The sequence below is a fragment of the Nuphar pumila genome, chromosome 4 (assembly GCF_984573655.1).
Source record: "Nuphar pumila chromosome 4, dmNupPumi1.hap1.1, whole genome shotgun sequence".
Taxonomy (NCBI): domain Eukaryota; kingdom Viridiplantae; phylum Streptophyta; class Magnoliopsida; order Nymphaeales; family Nymphaeaceae; genus Nuphar; species Nuphar pumila.
In genome coordinates this window covers 30,845,007-30,867,207 of record NC_143252.1, presented here as the reverse complement: position 1 = coordinate 30,867,207, position 22,201 = coordinate 30,845,007, and the positions used below count along the sequence as shown (strand labels likewise).

General features: G+C 35.1%; 1 protein-coding gene across 1 annotated transcript in view; it reads right to left on the bottom strand.

Moving 5' to 3' along the window:
* Positions 1–21,986, bottom strand: part of LOC149839822 (golgin candidate 6-like) — a 50,859-nt gene extending 28,873 nt beyond the window's left edge. The window contains exons 1-7 of the mRNA XM_090002833.1: positions 21,503–21,986; positions 19,421–19,476; positions 5,609–5,736; positions 5,472–5,524; positions 3,004–3,150; positions 2,821–2,894; positions 2,658–2,727 (exon numbers count right to left, since the gene is read on the bottom strand). Of these exons, the coding sequence (XP_089858959.1) occupies positions 2,658–2,727; positions 2,821–2,894; positions 3,004–3,150; positions 5,472–5,524; positions 5,609–5,736; positions 19,421–19,476; positions 21,503–21,547 (573 nt within the window). The 5' untranslated portion in view covers positions 21,548–21,986. The remainder of the gene's footprint in view (positions 1–2,657; positions 2,728–2,820; positions 2,895–3,003; positions 3,151–5,471; positions 5,525–5,608; positions 5,737–19,420; positions 19,477–21,502) is intronic.
* Positions 21,987–22,201: the final 215 nt, after the last annotated feature.

Genomic DNA, 22,201 nt, shown 5'->3' with positions numbered 1-22,201 from the left:
GCCTTTATATAAAATACCAAAATGCTTCAAAGAGCATTGCAATACAATTAGGGAGTGAGGCTCTATAGAGCCTTCAAGGAGTGAGGGGCAGTCCAACGACTAGTTGGACTATCTCCCAATAATCATAAATATGACTGTTACAAAGTTTAAATAACAGAAAACTAAAAAGAAAAACAAGTATTACACTTAAGTCCCTAGTGGACTGTACTATATACAAAAAGGCAGAAATACCCTTGTCGGGTATTTGTATACATATAATTTTAACATATATATATAGTCGCCTATATCGTTCAAGGTATTATTTCGGCGAGGATATTTCTCGGAGAGATTTTCAAAAATTGAATAATCTCGAGAAAATCTCGAGAGTTTAAAAAATTGAAAAAAATATATAAATAACAATAAAAAAACTAAGAAAATAATAAGTTTGACATTATTTTTCTTCCAAAAATAGAAAGAAACATGTTTTAAAGGTTTTAAAATATAAAAAAACAAAAAATAGGAAATGCAAACTTAAAATAAATAAAAAAGAGTTTTCCCCCAAAATATCATGATAATATCATAATATTTTGTCTTCTGACAATATTTTGAAAAAGTCACGAGATATTCCCTTTAATATCAACTACCTTAAAATATCGTTGATAATGGTGACAGTGATATATATATATATATATATATATATATATATATATATATATATATATATATATATATATATATATATATATATATCGTGTATGTGTGTGCTTCTACATATTTATGTATATACTATAACTAACTCATTCCAGTTTTGGGCAAAAATGGACCCTGCTGTGATTAACCGCACCTGACACTATGGAAGCCATGTCCAAGTGTCGCACCCGCACGGACACAGGTGTGTTGACCTTTTAGAAGAGTTTGTGTTACATAGCCTGTATCATTCAAGGTAATTTCTTGCTGAGGGCTTTTCTCAGAGAGATTTTTAATAAGTGGTGTTTCTCGGCAAAATCTTGAAAGATTAACAAATTGAAAATATATAAATAATAATAATAAAGGTATGAAAAAAATAAAGCATTACATTATTTTGATTGATAAGTCTAGATCTGAGGTTAATGCTAAGTTAGAATTATGGAGACAGACATTGGAAGCAAGAGGTTTTAAGTTGAGTAAGAGTAAGACAAAATATATGGAATGTCGATTTAGTAAGCAACGAAATAGTGATGAGAATGTAGTGAAGCTTGGTGAGCAAGAAATACCGGTGGATGACTGTTTCAAATATTTGGGATCTATCATTCAAAAGGATGGAGAAATTGATGGAGATGTAAATCATAGGATAAAGGTTGGGTGGATGAAATGGAAAAGTGCAACTGGAGTGTTGTGCGATCATAGAATACCATTGTGATTGAAGGAAAAGTTTTATAGGACGACAATTAGGCCCGCTTTACTATATGGTATGGAATGTTGGGCTGCCAAGAGACATCATATTTAAAAAATGAGTGTAGCTGAGATGCGTATGCTTCGATGGATGTGTGGAAATACAATAAAAGATAAGATTCGAAACGAGGAGATATGTAAGAAGGTAGGCGTTGCATCCATTGAAAATAAGATGAGAGAGAATCGTTTACGGTGGTTTGGACATATTCGGCGAAGGCCTAATGATGCTCCAGTTAGAAGAATGGAGAAATGGGAAAATATATTAGTTAAAAGTGGTCGGGGTAGGCCTAAGAAGACTTGGATGAAAATGATAGGAAAGGATATAAATGCTTTGAACCTCATCGACGACATGACTTTGGATAGAAATGATTGGAGGAGAGGGATTCATGTGGAAGACCCAGAATGATTTTCTTATTTGGTTCATATCGCCGACCCCAATTATTTTGGGATGAAGGCGTAGTTGTTGTCGTTGTTGTATTACATTATTTTTCTTGAAAATTATAAAGAAACAAGATTTAAAAGGTTTTAAAATATAAAATAAATAGAAAAAAGTGTGCTTAATATATAAAAACAAGATTTTTCCCTTAAATATTGTGAAAATATTGTGATATTATTGCGATATTTCCAATTTTTGTGATATTTTGAAAATATTGTGATATATTGCTGATAATATCTATCGTGATATGTTCAAAATATCGGCAATATCGGTGTCTATGTTCGATATCTATTAGCCGCTTTAGAAGAGTCTGCACATCAGCTTTTTGACATTCTTAGTCAGCTCAGAAGTTCGGGGGACAAATTTAGTAAAAGCAATTACAGAAACAGCATGAACTAAGAAACTAGGCAAACGTCTGAGACCATCTACTGCAACTTACTTGCAAATTGGGTCCTCTATGCAACAAGATTGTCCATCATTTAAACTAATGAAAGGTCAACTTACTCTTTTGGAACAAATTAGAAGCATAAAGACACAACTAAAGAAACAAACTAAAAATACCCCTCATATTTAACTTAGAAATCGTAATGCAATAATGAGGAAAATCCAAGATATGTGAGGAGATCTAATTAAATATCACCCACTGCAATAGCACCTGATTACATGCCTTGAAAAGGAAAAGAGCAAATAAGGATACAAATGGGAGATTAATTTCTTAAGGCAATAAAATTGTTAAAGAGCAGATAATTTGATGTAAGAAAGACTTTACAAACACTTTCAACATGAGAGAATGTATAGCCATAATTCCTACCTCGCGATCCACCAGCATATCCATAAGCCTAGTGACCATGCGAGGAGTGGATAAAATTGCTTCCTGTAGCCTGCAAGGGAATTATATAATAGGTTATCAAACAGGCTTTCCTTCTATCGACATTATAGCAGAAGTTTGTAACAACACAATTTATGTAAAGTACCTGTTTGGAGAGTTGGTCAACAGAGCTGTTAAAAGTTGTAGCGTGTAGTAGCGAACATAGAAGTCATCCTCAGACTGCCAATACACCAAAAAGATCAACAAGTTATGTAACTATTTTCTCAGAGATTGGCATAACAGCCAAAAGCTACTGAAACATAGACCAGTACAATCAATGAATTCTCACCAACAAACTCAAAAGAAGAGAGATATTGTCAGACTCCCTTGAAAGAAGATCAGAGTTCATCAAAGCCGGTTGAACTTCATTCTTCAATCTGCCTGCTGGATCAATTGGGGTCAAGGCACTTATAAGAGTTTCCAGTGCACCTCGAACCTGCATGAAGAGAGCTAAGAAACTTTTCAGCATGTGAAACATGGTGGGATGGGGATGGGTCGGTGGTGCTTCCCACGAATATTTTCATTTTTCAAAAGTTAGACATTTACAGCTAAAGAACCTTTCAAATTCTGATGAAGGAAATGCTCCCTATTCAATTGATATAGATAACAATAAGGTATGATTAATTTTACAAATATGCCTTTGCATTTTATTTACATTAACATACAAAAGAACAGAGTTACAGAGAAGGGCTATGAGATGATAAGGCTGCCACTACTAACAAAAACATGAGAAGTTCTCTTCCCTAACACATTAATGAGGAAAAGATGATCCTAAAAAGAGACCACGTTTGTAATAACTTGGACAATCCTGCCACCAAGCCTTTATGGATCCTTGGATAGAAGACACTCCGCAGAAAACATCTGATCACGAGGACTGAACCCAAGGTCTAAGGTTCATGCTTATCCAGTTGATTAAGCTTGAATTACAGTTGATACTTGCTAACCTTCAAGTGAGACTAGTTATTTGCAAGTCAATTTACCTGTGCTTGTTTATTAAAAAAACAGAAAAAAGAAAGAAAGAAAAGAACACCTTTGCTTGGAGGATGTCAAATCGGTTTTCCAGCTTTGTGCTCAATGTAAAGGCATGAGGCTTCTGTTGCGCAGGTCCTGATCAGAATGAGTAATGCTTCTTCTCCTAAAGGATCTACTCTTAGGGACTTTGATGAAACAAACAAGGCAGAAGTAGATCAAAAGGTGGAGATGGTGAATTGGGTCATCTGCAATATCTTTGACTAGTGCAGAGCAAGGCATGCTTCCCTGACAAGATAAACTTTCTAAATCTATCTATGTGTATGAATTGACAAAGACTCTGAGAAGTTGAGCCATGGAAGCTCCTAACAAGGACAATGAACTGAGCTGTTTTCCAAAATCTTGAGATCGGCTTGTTAAAGCTCAGACCAGGCTCACTCTTTTACATAAACAAGCTGAGACTAAGCATACATGTAGGACCCATTGCTTAAGCAAGCCGAGCGCAGGTGGTGTTCATGGGCTCCTTAAGGCATGTTTAAGCTGGGATATTTGTTTCTAATATGAAAAGCTTCAGAATATGGTTATACAAATCACATGGCACACAAGTAACAAAAAAAAATCCTCACAGTTAAGAGGATGGTTTTCACATGAGAGGTGGCGGGTTCAAATCCCACCTCCTCCCCAATTTACATTTTAACTTTAAAAGCTATTAATTTTATACTATGTTCAAGTTAAGTGAGCTCAAACTTGGTTCACACAAACCCAGCTGAGCTCGTGTTCAAGTAGGCCTATCTGCAACCCCACTAACAATGACCTAGGTTGGTTGGGAGCTTGGCAAATTAACAATGGATTTGTGGGTGTAGAATTGATGTAATAAGAAACTCGTGGAGCACTTTGGTTTGTTTTTCAGGGCGAATGCATGTGTCTTCACTCTTTCCTTTTGTAATCCTTCTCGTCACTGAGGTTTCTTTTTATTTTGCATTCAAAAGCAAAAATACTAAAAGAAACATTGAAAGGAAAATAATTGCATCGACCTACAGAAGACCAGTTCAAGAACACTATTAAGATATTCATGTGTATGTGTGTGTGTAAGAGAGAGAGAGAGAGAGAGAGAGAGAGAGAGACGCTTTGGCTGGAAGATACAAAGTCTACCGCTGAAATAACATCTAAGTACAGCCATCTTCAGAAAATAATTGAACCCACAATGGTATTTTCATATGTATGTTTAATAATTTTTAAACATGATAATCCTGTTTTGGTAGCATTCTTTTACATATTAAAGATCTTTTGGATCTTCTTCTCTTTTTAGGTTTTTATTAAAATATCCTTTTGTGTCTCAGGCACCACCCAATGCATTTGACTACTAAGGTAATGGTGATTCTCAGCCATTTTGAGTGTTAAACAGAAAATTACGGCTGTAAACAGATAATGCAAAGAATATTTGAGAGGGTCTTAAATTTCTCTTCCTGTTACTGCAACAGAGAAGCATCAACATGGGGTAATGCACTTATTGATTTTCTTCTTTCTACAAGTCAAACTAAGAGGTGGATAAAAATCAGGTGTATATATACATTAAATAATATAAATAATGTACATGGCAAGTGTTACAGGAATTAGCTATATTTAAAATAACTAGTTCCAGGTGTATAAACAGTTTGCATGAGTTCTCAAGGAAAGCATGTTAACTATTGACACAATGAATACGTTTCAGAATGTTAAAGAAGAAGACTCAAATTAAAAGCACAAACAAGCATCAAGAAGTTTCAAAGAGAAAGGAGAAAAACATACAATTTCGACATCATCACGCTCTTCTTTCAGAACAGATATAAGCACAGGGAATCCTGTATGCAAAAGGAATACTTCAGTGTTGTCTAGAATAAAATTTGTCTAAACAGATAAGCTCATAATAAGTAAAAATTACTCACCCATTGCTCCAAATGCCAACTGAGCTGGACGACTTTCCGCCACTATAGACTGCAGTTCAGCCATGGCAGCATGCCTATCTTCTGCCAAAACACCATTACTTATCCGATCTAGACAACGCTCAACATATCTGCAGTTAAATAACATTTGTAGAGAATCAGCAAGAGCACAAATCAAGAAGCACCCAGGAGAACATATCGCAGTGGGCTTCTTCATAAAGCATAGCAATCCCTTCAAATTTCATGAATAACTAATAAAAATGAATTACACTACGGGACACTAATGGAAATAACTTCCTACTTGATCTGACAATATCAAACAAAAGCGAACATAAAATACACAAAGTTATTCCATCCTTATCAGTGACAGATAACAAACTTCTATAGAGAATATGGTAAAGTACACACAGACAATTCCATATCATAGTCGGAAATATCAGTCTCGGCTATATCTCTGAAGGCTATTTCTCATGATAATATAGGTTAGGTTGATAAATCTCAAGAAAATCTTGGTGCTTAAAAAATTAAAAAAATATATTAAATAAGCATGAAAATGACATTTTAGAAAATAAGATATGTATAAAATATAATAAAAGAATTAAGCAAATAATACAAAAGAAGGAAGAAAAAACATATTTAAATTTTAAGATATACAAAAGAAATTAAAAAGTAAAGGTAACTGAGTATTTTTTGCTATTATTGTGATATGGCTGCAATTTTTTCCTTTTATATCATTTTTACCAAAAAAAGGTTATATATAGCCAATATTTTCAATATACTGGCACTATCTGTGACTATGCTCCAGAATCCAGATACAGCGATAGTGAAACATATCCGTGTGAATAGGGTGCCAGTGGTTGCAGAAGCTTAAAATGTTTCATGTATTATGCCAAATTGAAACATAAGAACAACTTTTCAAGAATGTGTTAGTTTGGAGCTACCTGGTATGCTTATAAAGCCATCACTTGCTTATTCATAATGTAGTAAGGCTGACAAATCCTGCTACTAATGGAGATTAGACATGACAATTGGAGGGTTTCAAATAGGAAAATAAAGCAAATTTTCAATTAGGGCATGTCTGATTTCAACCAAAACATACTTGAGTTTTGGAGCTACCTGGTAAGCTCATAAAACCATCACCTGCTTACCCATAATGTAGTAAGGCTGACAAATCCTCTTACTAATGGAGATTAGACATAACAATTGGACGGTTTCAAATAGGAAAATAAAGCAATTTTGCAATTAGAGCATTTCTGATTTTAACCAAAACATAGTTGAGTAATAGAAAATGGCAGTTCTTCCCCTGTGAAATTCAGCATCTTTTCCATATGAAATATCAAGATTCCCGTATTGGTGGAGTTTAACATATTTTTGGCAGACATATGCTTTTGGTGAAGGATTCTATAATATACCAGAGAATATTTAAGAGTGCTGCCAATAAGTGAAGAAAATTAAAGAATATCATTTAAGATGGTTTGGACACAATGATGATGACATTCTCAGCTCTATAGAGGAAATAAGATGGTTATGCCACTCCTGGGGCATCCTTAGCCAAACTTGTTTATCAAGCGCATTCATGCTTAGACATACTATGTAGGGATGGCAGTGGACCGGGGAAACGGGGCCTCGCTCCGCCTCACCCCGTTTGGACCAGGGATGGAGGACATGAAACGGGGATAGAGGCGGGGATGAAGGTTAAAATCAAAACCAGTGCGAGGATGGAGGCGGGGATGAACTTACGCTTTCCGCCGCCCCGACCCGTCCCGTCCTCGATCCCCGTTAGTAAAATAACTAAAATACCTTTAGGGATGGCAGTGGACCGAGGAGAAACGGGGCCCCACCCTGCCTCTCCCCTTTTGGACCGAGGATGGAGGACATGAAACGGGTATGGAGGACATGAATCAAAACCCGTGCGGGGATGGAGGGCAGAATTTTGAGACAGGGTGGAGGTGGAGACCTTGTCTCCCGCCTCCGCCCCGGTCCACTATCATCCATAGTACTATGTTTGACCAAAAAAATAAGCAAATATGCATAACCTTCAAAAGGAATGGTTGGATTATCTTTTTAAGGTTAAAATTTAAGATTAAGGCACAGATAACCCTTATGTGAAGCAAACTTAGATTTAATATCATCTAATAATTTGCTAGAAATCCAATGGTAGCTCGACAGCACAAAATCCAAATATTTTTTTACTAAATCTCTAATACTGATTTTCTGCATTTAAACTTGTGCAGAAACAAAGACTGGTTCATTATCACAAATGTATGCCATTGATGTCAAGGAGAAGGATGACTCGATTGAAATGGTGGATTTGATGTCTGCATCGATGAAGATGATGATGATGATGCTTCATCCACCTTTTGCTTCTTGAATTTTACAAGGCATCTGTTTTTTTCGAATTTTGGCATTTTTAATCTAATGCTTTATGTGGATAATGTGCTTATATAAAGTTAGCACTTAAATGTGACATGCAAATAGCTTTTAATGCATCATCAATAAATCATTACTTCATCAAATACCTTCAACATATTAGAAATTCAAATAAGCTTCTTTCCACCTGTTTAGGATGCTCATACTATGTCTAACCTCTAATCATAAGTATTCAATGGCTCAATGCTCGTACATTCACTATCAGGAGCGTGATTACTCCATAGGTTCCTACCCAGCAACACATGTTTGACTAGTGTTCGCATGGATATTATCCCAAATGTCTAGGATTGCCTCAGAGCCTTAAACATAAAAGAAAGCACACCCTTCAACAAAATTCTATGTAATTATGCCCCTTAAATACCAAGGCTGAGACCTACCAGAACAAGGAGAAGGAAAGAACTGGAGAGTTTCAGGCTTATGCCTGGAAAGTTGGTCTAACATGAAGTTCTTATAGGAGTTTTACCACTCTAGACACAATTCTGCACTTGGTCAAATCATCTGGATGACAGCTTACTTCACAAAGCAATGAGATCATTCATCGAGGTCATGTTAAGTTGCGTGTGTGTGTGTATATATATATATATATATATATATATTGTCATACATACATATTTGTTTTGAGTAATATGTTCCTTAGGCCCCCTTTTTCGTTAGGTCTCGTCAGGCCCCTTCAAAAATCGTAGTTTTACGTATGTTTTCGACGTCTAACACCGTAGATGTGATCTATAGGTTTTGTTTAGGAGGAAACGGCTTTTGGATCAGCGAAATCTGATCTATATACAGGTTTTTCCGGTGATCCAAAATCAATGGCTATGAAGGTACCAATTTTTCCCCACTCATAAAAACATGTATTTTCGTTAAAAAAACCATGATCCAAGAGTTGATTCTCACTAAATCGAATATGCTAAACACATCTATCGGTCCAGATCTATCATAAAACACTTAAAACCTATAGGGTAAAATGGGGTAGAACGAGAAATGGGGTCTAATATGTTCAGTTCTCATTTGTTTCCTATATATATATATATATATATATATATATATATATATATATATATGATGTAATAGGTAAATACCCTCTAGGGGTATTTTCATTATTTTATTCATGTAACAGTACTGTTCATTAGGAACAGTTTTTCTCTTTTATTTTAAGTCTTTTTTGTAAAGAGCATGGGCTATATGGTCAAAAGACCATAGAGACGTTGTGGGCTCCCAAATAGTCACATTTGTGACCGTTGGGAGCTCCCAATGACTCTATTGGGAGCTCCCCAATAGAGCCCCATGTTCTCCCTTTTTATATAAATAGGGGTTGAACCCCTCTCTTGTAACCAATGCTTCTTTTAAGCATTTATGCTCAATAAAGATGAAAATTTTTATATTTTATGTTTTTCTATTTAGTTTCTTAATGTTATATGCACTTAGTGCTTGTGTCGTTGCCCCTTGATGGCTATCGTTTTGTCATATAGCGGAGTTATGCTTGTACACATTGTTTTTATGATCTTGTAAGCCCTTAGTGGCATTGGTTTGTGCTTATGCACTTTTGTGATCGCGATCTTGTAAAGCCCTTAGTGACATTGTTTTTGTATTTTTTGCTATTTCATTACATGGTATCAGAGTCAAGAATTTCTTGTTGGCATTTTTTCCCTTTTAGGTCTTGGGATTCTTTGGTTCGAGTTTGTGTTTCGTGAAGGATTCATGATCGTTGTGTGGCTTGGATTCAAGGAAAAACTAGACCCGGTATGTATCTATATCTTTAAATACTTCTTGTGTTATCTTTTTCATGCATTATGCATGAGGAAGCACTTATTTTCTTTAATCTTTAAATATATATATATATATGTTTGCCTTTTTTTATGAAAACAAAAAAAAGACTTTGAATGTTTTTTTAGATATATGTATGTTTTTGAAATAATGTTTGAATCTTAATTTTTCAAAAACTTGCTTTATTTGATATATATGTATACAGTGTTGTATGCTTGAGCATTTGTTGGCTTTTGTTCTATTATTGAACTTTGTTTTGTTCTTTCTTGAAAAAGTGTCATATATTTTAAAATAATTTGAGAAATTTTAAAATAATGGTGTTGTGTGTATTTCATAAGTATGATCTTATGAAATTTTGCTTAAACTTGTTTTTTATTTTTATTTTTACTCTTGGTGTATTAAAAATAGCATATGAAGTATTACAAATTATGATCTAGTTTATGAAAAAAAATAAATTATATTGATATTTGATCCTTATGCACTTATGACTGCCTTACATGATGAATAAGATTGTTGATTCGTGCATAAGATATTGAGCATACTTTCTTATGGGAAGTCATTCACTTTAATAAATGCCTTTTATGGTCTTTTTGTGGGACAATAGTTATGATATTGGGAGTTTCTTTTATTGGTCTTTTTTGTGATCCTTATGATTATGTTATTTTCTTAGTCCCATTGCTCTTTAATGAACATCAATTTACATATTTTACATGGGATTTAAATATTATGTTTATATTGAACACTTAGGTTTTAATAACATCTTAGGTTGAAAATCATGAGAAACTTTTTTGTATTTTCCCTTCGTGGGTGTAAGAAGGGTTTCCCTCATGGTTTACTTTAGTACTTGTTCATTATTGATGGACATGTTTGTCCACTTAAATCTTTAGTGGACATGTGTGTCTTTGTTTAAAGACTCTTGATTCATTGCATACTTGTTATTTATAAAATATAAATTTTTATATTGTGCCCTTAGTGCCTTAAATCTATCACTTGTATATTGCATATACATGAGTTCTTTTAATCTTCTTGTGAGTATCCATGATTAGTTCTACTTGTGTATGCACTTGGTTTTCTATATGATTCTTTGAGAATCTTGATATATGTTTTGGTCCTCTTTAATGATATATGGCATTGATTGTCCCATAGTAAACTTGTAATCTAGATTGAGCTCTTTCTTTATATAGCTTGCTCAAATTAACGATGCTTATGATTGTATCAATTGATATCTTGTGGTGCATATGATTGCACTATATTTAGTCTAAGTTTTCCATCTACTGTTATTGGATTTTGATTTGAAACTTCACTTTTTCAAATCTATTTTTTTTTATGGAAAATGATTTTCGTGAGTATTTATTGCCTTTTTATGGCATTTTTTTTGTTCATTACAGAATTTTATATGATGCATCATTTTTCATGGCCTTGTTATTGTAGAACCAGAGTTTGTTTATGGGGGTAAGTTGTGTGCACCTCGGTTATGTCGGTTTAGATTGTCAACTTATAGTTTGGTTCTAACTGACAGTTGTTTGATCTCTGGTTTTATGAGTGTGTTGTATCACTTATTTGTTTATTTGGCCATTATTATGTTGGATGCTCATAATTATGTTTATCTGTGATGGCTATATGGTGTTTCAAAAGATTGTACAAATTGATGGCATTAGTTTGTTTTCATTACAAGCTCTCTTACTTTTTGTGTTTCCTCCTATTATACCTCTTATTTAAGTATCATTTTATAGAGACAAGAAATATTTTTCACACTTTTGTATGTTTTTAGCCCATTTGTTGCATTATGATTATACTCTTAATCTAGTCACTGATATACATGATTTTTTAGTGTCATTATATGTAGACAAGAGATATTTATTCACACCTGTGTGATTTTAGCCCATCGTTGGCATTGTGATTATGCTCTTGTTTTAATCATTGATACACTTGTTTTAAGTGTCATTATATGTAGACAAGAGATGTTTTCAATGTGGGGAGTTATGTGCAACCATTGGTTATGTTCTTGTTCTAGTTGTTGATACACTTGAATTTTAAGGTTTGGAGGTCTAGTGAGGTGATTGCTTATAGTGATCGAACTATTGTTGAAATTTGCAAGTATCATTGCCTTTGTTACGTGAGATTTTTTAGAATCTCTCCATGAAATTTTAAAATGTTTTCTACTGGCATTTCCTTATAGGGAAAAATGTTTATTGATAAAAAAATTATGGATTTTGCATACTAATGATGTTTAATAAAAATCTTATTCTTTATAGTGTGAGCCTTCTTGCGCGTGTGCCCCTTTGTGGGTGTTGAGAGTGTATTCCTTAAAAAAAACTTGTGTGTTGTCCACTTGATATTGGTAGACACTTTTGTTCCTAATTGAAGGTTATTTGATTCTTTACGTTAAATCATGCATTTTATTAATAAAAATAATTATTTTTATTATCGTCTTATGTGTATTAAATATGCTTTAATTGCATGTTGGATATATATGTGTGTTTCATATTGATTATCTTGTTCACATTGTTGCATGAATAAATTTAATTAACTCATCTTTTCTTGAGGGTTCTTTTTTAGTGTTATACTTTATATGCATGTTGCTTTTAGTTTAAATTGATGATTTGTTTTAATTGAAGAGTTTTTCTAAAAGTTTGGACTATTATTAATACATCATTGTTTATCTCATCTTGATAATTGATATGTTTTTTTTTAATGATTAAGTTCCCTTATGATCAATATTTATGTTTTCTTGAAAAATATGTTGATTTTGAGTTTATGATTGTCTAAATTTGATTTCATAAAAAATCCTCTTTTGAGGCATGCTCCTCACATCTTTTTTAATGGTTATCTAATATTTTTAAAAATTATCACTACTTTGCTTAAAAAAATTTCCTTGAGTGTTATTTTTTTTCAAAATATATATATTTGTTTTGAAACTTCATAATTATTTGGTTAGAATACCTTCTTTTTGTAGTTGGGACCTTTGTTTTGTATTCTCTAGAGGTTCTTAAAGATGAGATGGATTGAAAAAAATATATCTTTAATGCATCATGAAGATGGAGATAGCCGATGAAGGCGATTGGGGATGATCACCAATAAAAGACAGTTGAAGACTTGTATTTGCAAAACTCTCTAATATGTCATAAAGATGAAGATTGTCATTGAAGACAATTAAAGACTTGGATCCTTTCCATTGAATCTTTGTTGTATTTCCAAACTTTCGGTATATCTCACCGTAAGTTTGAGGGGGAGTGTTATATATATATATATATATATATATATATATATATATATATATATATATATATATATATATATATATATATATATATATATATATATATATAATAGGTAAATACCTTCTAAGGGTATTTTCATCATTTTACTCGTGTAACAATATTGTTCATTAAAAATAGTTTTTCTCTTATTTATTTATTTTTTAAGTCTTTTTTTAAAGAAACTGAGCTCTATGGTCAAAAGACCATAGAGTCGTTGGGAACTCCCCAACGATAACATTTGTGACCGTTGGGAGCTCCCAACTGAAATGAAATGGGGATCTTCGAAACACGAGCTTAGATTAACAAGAGCAAGTGTCAAGAATGACACTAAAGCATAACCCTTAAAAAGGGTATAGCTGGAAACAAAATAAAAATAAAAATGTATTCTTTATTGATATGAAAAACCAATTGCTTAAGAAGCATTGGAGTAAAATACAAGAGGGGCTGCACCCCTTTATATACACAGCTGAAAGAGGACTCAATAGAGCTGTTGGGCACAGTCCAACAGCTCTATTAAGAGTTGTTGGACTGTGTCAGTCCAACAGCTCTATTGCTAGTCAAGTCTGGACAGGACTTGACTAGCAACAGTCATTCTAGTTCAAACTGAACTAGATGACATAAAGACAAAAAATAAAAAATAAAGGAAAAAAATTACAGAAAAGAAAGAAATGAAAAATGTATATATATATATATATAATATAATATTATTATATATACATATATGTACAGTTTTACATTTTAACACTCCCCCTCAAACTTACGGTACAATGAGCGAAAGTTTGTCTAAGAGAAAGTGAAATCGGGGAGCAGCGAGAGGCTTTGTAAAGAAGTCTGCTAACTGAAATTCTGAAGTGACATATGGCAGATCAATTATCCCGTGTAGATATTCCTCTCTGACGTAGTGACAATCCATTTCGATGTGTTTGGTGCGTTCGTGGAATGTTCTGTTACTGGCAATGTAGATCGCACTTTTGTTGTCACAACACATTTGTGAAGCCTTTGTTGCTTCAACTCCCATGTCAGCAAGCAGTCGTCGGAGCCAAACTACTTCCATGGTCGTGGTTGCCATGGCTCTGTATTCAGCTTCGGTGGATGAGAGAGATACCTTCTGCTGCTTTTTACACCTCCACGAGATTAATGATTCCCCTAAAAAGACACAAAAGCTAGTGGTTGAGTGTCTGTTATTGGGATCACCTCCCCAATCAGCATCAGTATATGCAATTAAATCAAGAGAAGAGGAGGAAGATAAGAAAAGTCCTCGTGAAAGAGAGGACTTGATGTATCTGATAATACGCATGACTGCTCCCATATGAACAGAAGTAGGAGCATGTTGAAATTGACTTGCTGTATGAACAGCATGTGCTATATCTGGTCTGGTAATGGATAGATAGGAAAGTGCCCCGACAAGCTGTCTGTAAGGAGTAGGGTCTGCAAGAAGTTCTCCATCATCAATCTTCATTTTAACATTAACAACTTCTGGAGTGTCGACTTTCTTATCATCAGTAATACCAGACCTGAAAACAATATCAAAAGCAAATTTAGTCTGAGATAATAAATATCCTCTAGGAGAATAAGCAACTTCAATGCCTAAAAAATATCTCAACAAGCCCAAATCAGTCATTTCAAAATGAGATTTAAGAAGTGTTTTGATTGTTTCAACTCCCTGTTTATCGCTTTCGGTGATGATCATATCATCCACATAGAGAAGAAGCACAATGATCCCTGCATCAGAATTCTTAATAAACAAAGCAGTGTCAGTTAAACAGAATTGAAAACCAATATCAATCATAACACGACATTTGAAAAATAGACCATTTTTTGATAGAAGCTAAGGCAATTAAGGTTCGGACAGTAGTCATACGAGCCACCGGAGCAAAGGTTTCTTCATAATCAATCCCATATTCTTGGGCATAACCTTTGGCTACTAAACGGGCTTTATATCTTTCAAGAGTACCATCACTCTTGGTTTTAATTTTATAAACCCATCGACATCCTATAGTTTTCTTCCCTGGAGGAAGATCTTGAATATTCCATGTAGAAGCCTTTTCAAGTGCATCTAATTCAGCTTTCATGGCTTCTATCCATTTGATATCATTTTTTGCTTGAAAATATGTGGATGGTTCTTCATATGAGTGAATTAATGCAATAACTGCCCTATATGTGGGTGAGAAAGACTCGTATGATACAAACTTTCCTGGAGGCCTCGAGATTCGGGTTGATTGTCTAGTTGGAATGTTAGAATATTTCTCAAGTGCACATGGAGGATTAGACTCTTGTCGCCTGGAATATTGAATACTAGTATCTCTATGAACTTCTTCATTTTCAACATTAAGATCAATAATTCTTTGATCATCATCAAAGTTACAGTCAAGGTCATATTCATTAGATGTTGATGTTAGATCTAGCAAAAAGGAGTACTCAGTGACGTCTTTTAATTTTCTAAAATCAAAGAAGCTCTCCTTTTCAAGAAAGGAAACATTTCTAGACACATATAGTTTATTATTTTTGAAGTCAAAACATCTATAACCTTTCTGGTTTTCAGCATATCCTAAAAAGGCACAGGGAATCGCACGAGGGGAAAGTTTATCATTTTTGTCAGTAAATATGAAACATTTGCACCCAAATATTCTTAGTCTAGAGTAGTCTGGAGAAATGTTCATAAGTTTTTCAATGGGAGTGATATTTTGTAACGAAGAAGATGGCATCCTATTAATGAGATATGTGGCAGTTAAGGCAGCTTCTGCCCAAAAGTCTTTCGGGACTTGATTTGCTATTAATAAAGTCCTAGTGGTTTCTATAATATGGCGATGTTTTCGTTCTGCCAGTCCATTTTGTTGAGGTGTATAAGGACAAGATCTTTGATGTGTGATGCCATGCAATTTAAGATAATTTTGAAAATCTGTGGATAAGAACTCTCCCCCTGAATCTGTGCGAAAAATAGTAATATCATTTTGAAACTTGTTTTTAACCATATTATGAAAAGTTTGAAAGTATGAAAATACTTCAGACTTATGTTTGAGAAAGTACATCCATGTATGTCGGGAGAAATCATCGACAAAAATAACATAGTAAACAAATCCTCCTTTAGAAATTACTGGTGCAGGACCCTAAACATCCGAGTGTATTAATTCAAGTGGTCTTGAATAGAAAAAGGTTCTGTTCTGAAATGGTAATCTTTTCATTTTGCCGAGAATACAATCTTTACAATCAAATGATTCAGAATTACAAAATTTCCCTAGATTTGGAAAATGTTGGATTTTGGCTATATGTGGGTGACCAAGTCTCTTATGCCACAGTTCCAACTCTATTTTTTGAATATTATAACAAAAAGCTTTCTTTGGCATTTCCAAAAAATCCATGTAATAGAGTCCTCCTTCTCTATGGCCTTCCCCAATCAGCTTGCCTGACTGGCGATCCTGTACCCAACAACCATGAGAAGAAAAAGAAATATTACACCCATAATCAGAAATTTGAGATACAGATAAAAGATTTAAATTTAATTTGGGAACATGTCTAATTTTTGGAATAAAAAAAAAATTTGTTTTATAAATTTTTTCAAAATTTCCTATTCCTTCTATTTCAAGAGAAGTCCCATCAGCAGTAAAGACCTTTGACACACTTGTTTTATTTTTAACACATTTGGATAGACTTTGATTATTTGGGGTCATATGAAAAGATGCACCAGAGTCAAGAAGCCAATAAATTTTACCTAGATCAGAAAAAGATGAGGCTGCTGCGCCGGTTGAAGCTTCAGATGAGGAAGAGGCACCTTTGATGAGAGGCTGAAGAATCTCCATTAGTTGGGCCAGGGAAACTGGTGCATCCTGATCTTTAGGCTCCGATCCAGCAATTGCAGCTCTTTTTTCTCTCAGCTCCTTAAGTTTGGGACATTGTGGCCTGTAGTGTCCCGGTTCATGACAGTGATGACAAATAACTTTCTTCTTATCATAGACACCATTTTGTCGGTTAAAGTGAGGAGGCCTATATGATCGAACATGATTCTCTGGTCTAGACACGGCTAAAACGGAATCATCTTCAATTTTTAAAGAACCTTTCCGGAGACGATTTTCTTCCATTGTTAACTCTTCAATAGTTTCAACAATAGAAGAAATTTTTCCCCGGTGAAGTAGGGCCGATTTAGTGGTTTCAAATTCCGGCCTTAATCCAGTGATAAACTGGTAAAAATGTTCGGCATCGAGTTGTTTCTGACGAAGCTCGATGTCTTCGGCACAATGCCACTTTGGTTCTAAAAGGGAAAGTTCTTCCCAAAGTTCGGACAACCCATTGTAATATTCACGAATAGTTTTGTCTCCTTGTGTCATCATTCGAACTTTTTCTTGGAGGTTGCACACGTGTGCAATATCTTTAAGGGAATACATATTCTTAAGGTATTCCCATGCCTTATCGGCATGATCAAATTTGGCAAGACTTGAGCATTTTTTAATGTCAACGCTATTGATAAGCCATGACATTATCTTCGCATGAGATATTCTCCATTCTTTCTATTTCTTCTCGTATGAGGCAATAACCTTGATTTTCTCTTCTTCCGATAGAGGGACCTCTTTATCTCCCTCCTTTTTAGTAAGAGATAGCTTAGGTTCCGAATCGGAACCATCCACAATCCCCCATAAGCCTTTTCCCCATATATGGTGCTTCATGATTGAAGCCCATGTTACATAGTTCGTATCGCTTAGTTTCATAGGCATGATGGTGACTTTATCATTGTTATCCATCGATTACAAGGAGAGAAAGAATAAGGATAGAAGAGAAACAAGGAAAATGAAAAAGAAAGAAAAAAAACAATACAACAAGATGTGAAATCTTCTCCAATGAAGTGATAAAACACTTCTCTTCAAGTGGCGAACACTTTTGCAAACGGGCACGGAAACCGAGGCAGCTTTTCCTCAAGATTTAGTACTTCCGCGGCTCTGATACCATGAAATGAAATGGGGATCTTCGAAACACGAGCTTAGATTAACAAGAGCAAGTGTCAAGAATGACACTAAAGCATAACCCTTAAAAAGGGTATAACTGGAAACAAAATAAAAATAAAAATGTATTCTTTATTGATATGAAAAACCAATTGCTTAAGAAGCATTGGAGTAAAATACAAGAGGGGCTGCACCCCTTTATATACACAGCTGAAAGAGGACTCAATAGAGCTGTTGGGCACAGTCCAACAGCTCTATTTAGAGCTGTTGGAATGTGTCAGTCCAACAGCTCTATTAAGAGCTGTTGGACTGTGTCAGTCCAACAGCTCTATTGCTAGTCAAGTCTGGACAGGACTTGACTAGCAACAGTCATTCTAGTTCAAACTGAACTAGATGACATAAAGACAAAAAATAAAAAATAAAGGAAAAAAATTACAGAAAAGAAAGAAATGAAAAATGTATATATATATATATATATAATATAATATTATTATATATACATATATGTACAGTTTTACATTTTAACACCAACGACTCTATTGGGAGCTCCCCAATAGAGCCCCCATGCTCTCCCTTTATGTATAAATAGGGGTTGAACCCCTCTTGTAACCAATGCTTCTCTTAAGCATTTATGCTTAATAAAAATGAATATTTTTATATTTTGTGTTTTTTTTATTTAGTTCATTAATGTATTATATGCACTTAGTGCTTGTGTTGTTGCCCCTTGATGGCTATTGTTTTGTCCTATAGTGGACTTGTGCTTGTGCACATTGTTATTGTGATCTTGTAAGCCCTTAGTGGCATTGGTTTGAGATTATGCACTTTTGTGATCGCAATCTTGTAAAGCCCTTAGTGGCATTGTTTTTGTATTTTCCACTATTTCATTACTGGTCATGCAGCCAACAGTAAATCCTAAAGTATACTGAGTCAGCTGACAGGTTTGATGGGCCTTTTTTGTTTTCATACATATATTGTAGGAAGATTGAATGTAATGGAGTCACATGACCAACAGACCTTTCACCTCATCATGGCATGGGCAATCTAGAATTATTAATATCCTGAAAAGTGTTGCAATTGCAAAATTATGAAAGCATTTCTGTTAGCCTAAATGAGAAGAAAATCGCATTTCCACGACAACACCACCAAAAATGTTCTATATAGGAATTCTTAAAGTATCTCCAGATATAGTGACCAAAGATAATATAATTTCCAAAGAGACTTGAATCACCAAAAAACAGCTGCATGAAGTTCAATACTGCAACAAAAACACCAGAAAACAAATTTGCATTACTAATAAAATGAGGGGATGATGCAACATCAGAGTATTCCAAAAATAAAAACTTTATGGATCATAGAAACTGTAGGCTATACAACCTCTGAAAACAATGCAAATTTTTCATAAACCCAAGAAATAAATAGCTCACAGGACTTGCCTATCATCCTTTGCAGCAGCTTGGTCATCATTTCCGAAAACAAGCCCACCAACTCCCTGGGCAAGAATAAACTATTACATTAGACCAAAAACAAGAATATACAAACCAAACAAGCATAGTTCATCAATTATTTAAAAACACAATGAGGTATTATTAGAAAACAAGCCTTTTACAACTCTGAAGAGACCATATTTTCAATCAATATCCCTAAATACAATCAAGGTGATGTTTTTGACTGCTTCAGGAAAGAAGAGTACATTCAAGCAAAAGAATATCGAACAATCTGAAAATAGAAAATCAAAAAGACTAACTGAGGACATTAGGGTCAGCTTTCATCCAATCTCCTGCAAAATATTGCCCAGCATATATCCACCACTTAAAGCATGAAAGCCAAGAACAATAGCCAGTGAGCACAAAGCCCAAAGGTCACAACAGAACCAATGGAATAAACCATCCTTGAAAAAGACAGAATTGTGTAAGCTCCAATAGAGGTATCTTTGATGTGACCAAAAAAAATTTGACAAAAGCAACCAGCATGTAGATGGAAATTAACAACATAAATGCATGAGGGAATAAAAAATCATCATTGAATTCATTTTTATATCTCAAAAGAAACCAAAGTGCTTCTTAAAGGTAAAAGGCTAAAACAAAATTGAACCCTACTAATTCATTGCAATGCATCCAGAAACTACGAACCCAACTATCAACAAGCATACAATGACCCCAGAAACCAAAATTGACAGCAAATCTTTTCATAGAAAAGAGGAAGCTATATCGCAATTCATCAGTAGCAATTGTTAGAACTTAAATAGAGCAACAGCAAGCATCCGTGGCTCCAAAAGATAAAGCTCTTACTAATCAAATGAGTCAATCATTATTAGATAATCTCAACCTTAAATAAAACAAAAAAAAAATCTAATGCTAAAGATCACCTATGCAGATAGCTAGAAACTCAACAGCTAAGCCAGAGAAGGAAGATATTGGTCATAAAATTAATTTTCATCAAAAGTCAAACAGTAGTGTGCACATCAGTAGAAAGTTTTAGCTTTCCATGCTAAAACTAAATGGATAAAACTCACACGGGCCTTTTTCTATTTGCAGAAACCAATAATAATTTCCACAAACCAAGGAAAACTCTCTCAACTATAAAAATGGAGTTAAATTGAACTCAGATTTTCAGGCTCTACCAAATACCTATGGCCAGAAGTAACAACCTCAAAAAATATCAAATATGATACTAATAGAAGATTCCCTAGTTTTCAATACTAAATTAAATATAAGAAATATCAAATACAGTAAGATGTGATATGGAGGATAGTAAGGTGATCGAAGATGTAGCTCTGGACGGGAAGGAATGGAGAAGCAGGGCTCCTAAAAACAACCCCATGTAATTGGGATAAAGCTTGATGATGATGATGATGATGACAACGATGATAAGCAACATCAAATACAGTTAGCAAAGATGCCTGCTGAAAATCTGAAATCCAGGGCGCCAAAACCGCGTTTCAACAATAGCGATCGCCCGTACCACCTCAAAAATAGCCAAATTGTATTTTCGTTTCTGTGTATACTAGGTCGAATTGGCTGACCAAAATGTTCTCAGACCAGCTTACCCTTCTCCCTTGTTTAATTATTTCCATTGAACAACTCAGAATGCAGGTATGACAATGGAGATTCTCCGGGTCGTTGATACCGAGTCTCTGCTGAGAATAACTTGAGTTTAGCCGTTGGGTTTCATATGTTTGCAGGCATTGTCTCAAAGAATTGCGAGAGGCAACTCGGTTCGAGCCTAAGACCGATGTTCTATTGTCATATGATTCCGCACCCATGCATTTAAAGCACAATTGAACCAGATATCAACTTCGTAGCCAAATGAAGCAAGAACCAGAGATTTTTGCATAGAAATGCTTGTTTAGGCTAATTCTGAACCGATTCAATCAATCCCTACATTGAACACGTTCAAAACTTTGATAAACCCACCGACAACTAAAGGACTACATCCAGCCCTAGGATCAAGCATAACCAAGAATCCACAGAAAGGCGAACAAGCAAGCAAAATTTTCAAGGCATTACGAAAGCTACCTGTGCGACGGCATTGAGATTGATCCTTCCGAGCTTGAAATCCATGGCATTTGCTGATCCTTACAGAAACCAGAAAGAACCAGCGATTCCCCGCACGAACCCTAACTCAGACGACTTCCGGGACGACTACGATTCACCACACAAATTCATAAAACGATCAGAACGGAACTCAACCCCGATCGTCGAAACCCTAAGGGAACGATCCCGCCCGGCGGGAAATCGCAACCAATCGAATCGGAAGAAGGAAGACGGAACTCCTTCGCGAACGGGATCCTTTCGAATATCGCACTTCTCCTTCTCCGTTTCCTCTCGGGTCGAAACACGCAAAGGTGCGTTAGGGGGCGGGAGAATCCTCCGGCGAGGATTGGACGGAAACCGGCGGATCGCTTCGTCGCGGCGAGCTCTGAAGAATCGACGGATGGTCGGAACGGCAGTCGCACGTTATAAGAGATAGTGATTACGTATTTATTGCGTCATCTTTGATAGACTAACAGGCCTAAACATTTTTTGAAATTGATTGTACGCAGGGACGGGGCTTCGAAACCTGACGCCGTCCGGGTCGTGCTCCGCTCGTAAAGAGATCGTTCGAACTGCTAAAATTGGCTCGTTCGGAGTGGTGAAACAGTAAGGGTGTCAATTGGTCGGGTTTGAACCAGACCCACCTCTACCAAATCCTATAGGGTCAGGGTTTGGTGATAA